Source organism: Suricata suricatta, chromosome 9, assembly GCF_006229205.1.
Source record: "Suricata suricatta isolate VVHF042 chromosome 9, meerkat_22Aug2017_6uvM2_HiC, whole genome shotgun sequence".
NCBI classification, from domain to species: Eukaryota; Metazoa; Chordata; class Mammalia; order Carnivora; family Herpestidae; genus Suricata; species Suricata suricatta.
Window position 1 is genome coordinate 75,604,313 of NC_043708.1, and position 4,504 is coordinate 75,608,816.

Genomic DNA, 4,504 nt, shown 5'->3' on the forward strand with positions numbered 1-4,504 from the left:
AGAGAAGGAAACATATTCACAGTCCAAAGAAATAGGTTTTTGAACCTTTGGTATATGTCTCAAATACACATCCGTAAACACATGTTAGCCAATAGTGTTTCATTCCAGGTTTCTTAAGCTAGTGATTATGTGTGTGTTTCAAAAATAACTGATAAAATAATAAATTAGGATTGACATGGGCTGATTAAGGTCTCTGGTGTGAGCACACAGGTAAATTCAAACCATGGCAAAATAAAGTATAAGAAAATGAATGGAATACACCAGTTAGAAATTTTGTGGCTCAGGTAGACATCCTTGATATCAACAACAGCAACAAAAAGTTTTTAATGCTAGCCAAAGTCCATAAGCTGGAAGGCAGAAATATCCCAAAGCTCACAGCCACATGCCTAACAGTGCAACAACCATCTCACAGAAGTGTTATACTTGCATATTGCAATTCCCTCCCACCCGCCCAAACCTTGCCCCTAATAAACAGCACCAGTGCAGTTTGAGTTAGAAAATTGGAGATACTGAGACATTCCTAAGGTTTTCACAATGACTAAGGGCTAGTCAGATGGGGCTTTAATGCAGACCTCTGTCACGGCCATTCTCCAAAAAGCACCCCATGTAACTCCCTCTAGCTTGCAGATAAACCGTATTGGGTCTCCTGTAAGGCTAGATTCAGAAAAAAGCTGGCATGCTATCCTGGGTTGAAGGTGAGGAGCATGCTGATGGGGGAGGTACACAAAAGATGCCTCAAGGATATTTGTCCTGCAGCCGGGATGAAGGGATGTTTGTTGAGATAGGTCACAAATTTTGGACCAATGAAGTACTTGTCTTATGCCATTCACCAGGAAATAGAGCTCAGTGGAGCTAAGTCCTGCTGGGCAACTGTGCAAGCACAGTTAGCAGGATCAAACTGGGCCATAAATGAAAAGGGCCCAAAGAAGTCCAACTCGTCCATCTCATCACTCTATGCAGTGGTCTCTGTAGGAACCAACGGTGTTACTTGTGGTAATGGCTCTACCTTCTCTTCTCTCCCAATGATCCAGGGTCTTCTTTTAACCAGTCTTGTCCTATATCTAAATGGTAAATGAGGGCAGATACAGCCACCCTCTGAGCAGTCATCTGCCTTGGGGCTACTTTTCATTCCCCGGCCTTCCCCAAAGCTGCCCCTTCTTCACACATAGGCAGAGTCACTGGACTGAGTCCTGCCAAAATTGGGAACACTGACCCGGGGCAGGTCCTTGTTGCGGATCTCATAGACTGACTTCCTCTTGGCCTGGGCCCCTCGCACAGCCAACTTGATCTTGCGCCATCCCAGGTGGTTGAGTTCAGCCAGGTTGAGCACAACACAGATGCCACTCACGGCGAACATGAACACTAAAAAGACAGTCTTCTCAGTAGGCCGGGACACATAACATTCCACCTCCTTGATGCAGGGGTAGCGGTCACACTCATACAACCCAGGGACACTGAAGCCATAGAGAAAGTATTGGCCTACCAGAAACCCAATCTCCAGGGCATTCCTGAACACCACTTGGATAATGTAGAAGCGGGAGATGCCTTCCTGCCTTCGGAGCTTGGATCGTGCAGCAGTGCGCAGCCCTGATGGGTGCGGGGTCAGCTCCTTAACCTCTAAACAATCTGGCTCGGTCTCCTTGCTGGTGTTCTCTGTGTTCTGCAGGACCCCATTGACAATAGCATTTTGCAACTTCTTATCATCTCGTTTGCCACCACCACTGCCTCCACCCCCAGTTCCTCCAGGACCCCCCATAGACTCAGGGGGCTCCCTGTCCAGGGTTAGGAAGACAGTAGAGTAGCGGCGTTCTCGCTGTTTGGCAGACTGGTGCACAGAGTAGGTGATGAAGCAGAGACTCGGGGTACACACCATTATGATCTGGAAGACCCAATAACGAATGTGGGAGATGGGGAAGGCGCGGTCATAGCAGGCCTGGTTACAGCCGGGCTGCAGGGTGTTGCACACAAACATGGTCTGCTCATCATCGTACACCGTCTCCCCCACAATGGCCACAATGAGGATCCGGAAGATCACCACCACAGTCAACAGGATCCTGAGCAGGGGGAGAGGGAGGGAGAGAGGTTCTCAAGGGTTGAGTCACTGACTTAGGAAACCCCTGCTCCTCCTTTCCCTGCTCTAGTTGGTGTTTGCCAGTCCTTTGACTGGGGAACTGTCCATCCCTAGTGGTTCTGACCTGGGAAAGTAGGAGATCTTTTTTGGCTCTTCCCTTTCTGCCGTTGCTGGTAGACTGGGAACACTTCACATTGCAAGGATCTCATATATATATCTCCATGTATTGGACACGGTGTATTTGCAACAAATAGATTTCATCTGCATATAAGGAATGCGCAGAGGCAAAAAACACACCTTCACTCTGGATATGACAAATGCCAATGGAATATCTAAACAGAAAGTACCTGTTTCAAAGTCTACACACAGAGTGTGCATGTAACTATTTCAAGTGGATATTTAATTTACCCTCAGTATAAACACTGAACTTAACGTCTTATATAAACAGATAGCTATGAATATATATCCACACATATACATGGATATTTATAGTGTATATACATGAAGACATAAAAGTATCAACTGGGAGTGTAGGTGTCTGCTACTGTAAGTTTTAACAGCCAAATCAGTTTAGCTTAATAAATATTTAATGGGGAAAGATACATCTGTTCCAAAGAGCAGATCCATCTCCCCATTTGCCCTTCTCTGTCCAAACACAATCCTGCCTTCCTTGTAGATTCTATTTAGGGAACCGGATGGAGATTGGCTCTGACTCCAGAGAGTGGGGGTACCACCACTGAGCCAACAACTCCTTTTCTAATAGAAGAGTCAACCCCGCACTGGTGCTTCAGGGGGAAGGGATGGAGAGCTGATCTGGAGAGGCTGGGGGAGGGGGACATCGCTGGGCATCGGCATCGGGTGCACAATTACCAGGGGACACAGGCACACGGACCGAGGGCGATGGGAAGGGGACAGCGGATGGTCTGGGGGCTGTTGGGGCTCGGTCTGAACGTGAGAAGGGACTCCCAGGGGGTCGCCCGACGGGGCCCGCTGACAGTCGGCTCAGCGCCCTTACCTCCCGATCATAGTGGAGTGCTGCTGCACCGCGGCTTCCAGCAGCCTCTCCAAGATGGTCCATTCCCCCATCGCTGTGCATCCGGAGGCAGCAGACAAAGACTGGGCAGCACCGTGCACGTTCCCGCTCCCGGCCCCTCCCTGGGCCGCACCTCCCGACTGGGAGCGTTTGCCCCCCAATTAAGGAAGCAAACAAATTAAAAAAAAAAATCCAGGAATCCCCTCTCCCTTTTATTGCACTTAAAAGAGGGAAATGAGGAAAGAAATCGTAGCGCAACCCAACTGATGGGGCAGCTGGCGCGGTCGGGAGAGCGGGCACCAACCTCCCGCGCCGTCCGGGGTTCAGGTCTGGAGCCCACGGACGCCCGGGAGTGGGGCGGGGCGGGGGAGGCAGCGTGCAGGTCCGTGAGCTCGAGGCCGCCCGAGAGAGGTCTCACCCTCGGGGCTGGGGGCCAGGGAAGGGTCCGCGCACCGGTCCCCGCGCCAGGCACTTCTGCAGGCACTGGGCGTCCCTGTGCTGCCTCCTGCAAGGGCCCGGCGCGGCGCGCGGAGCTGGCTCGGGAATCCGCGGCCGCCGCCTCTAATCCGCCCTTAAGTAGTCTCTGCCTGCGTCACGCCAGGTCGGCGGAGGGGAGCCGAGCGCGGCGTGTGGCTGTCGCCGCGCGTCGGAGCCCGAGGGGCAGGGGACGCGCGCACGGGGAGAGGGGGGCAAGACTGCTGGGGGGCCCGCGGGGAGTGGGGTGACTTCGGGAGGAAGGATCGAAGCGCCTCTCGGGGCTTCTCTAGGTGCACAGGTAACCTCACCTGACCGCCAGTCCCCGGGCGAGAGGAGGGAAAGCCGGGAGCAGATGCGTGGGTGAGTGGGAAGGGGCGCGAGTTGGTCGTGTGGCTTCTCTACCTGCGTCCCTCACCTTTTTGCTCTTTGTCTTCAGGGAGGCAACTGAAATTCCCTCTCTAAATGGAGATGTTGGTTGTGGGGGGGGGGAGTGGGAACGACAGTAGGACACTTTTAAATCTCCCTTGGAGAGGACTGAGTGGCTGAGATTCGGTGCCTCCGTGGGTCAGATACTAGTGTGAGGAAGGCTTTATGAGAGTCCCTTTAGGCTGAAGCTTAAATGCAGATGTGAAGCTGCTTCTGAGAAAGGGGTGTGGGCAGAAGTCTATACCTAGGAAGTGCCTCGTGGGAGCAGGTGGGTGGCCATGACTTAAGGTCTGGCTTCTCCCAGCACAAACACAAATGCTCTATTTTTTTTAAATTATCTGTTTGTTTGCTTATGTGTGTATTTATTTATGTGTTTATTTATTTGGTAATGGGGTTCCTTGGTCTAATTCTAAACTTAAGGAGGCCCAGTATTCTACTACCAGAAACAAAATCCGCTCACAACCTCACCCCATCTTCACTTCCCTTATCTGGCCTTG

The 4,504-nt window shown here is 51.7% G+C and overlaps 1 protein-coding gene across 1 annotated transcript; it reads right to left on the bottom strand.

The window, feature by feature from the left end:
- Positions 1–466: 466 nt before the first annotated feature.
- GJD2 (gap junction protein delta 2) lies at positions 467–3,274 on the bottom strand. The gene is made up of 2 exons (XM_029951399.1): positions 3,087–3,274; positions 467–2,054 (listed from the first exon to the last, which is right to left on the bottom strand). The coding sequence occupies exons 1-2, from the start codon at positions 3,155–3,157 to the stop codon at positions 1,160–1,162; spliced, it is 966 nt and encodes a 321-aa protein (XP_029807259.1). The 5' UTR covers positions 3,158–3,274; the 3' UTR covers positions 467–1,159.
- Positions 3,275–4,504: the final 1,230 nt, after the last annotated feature.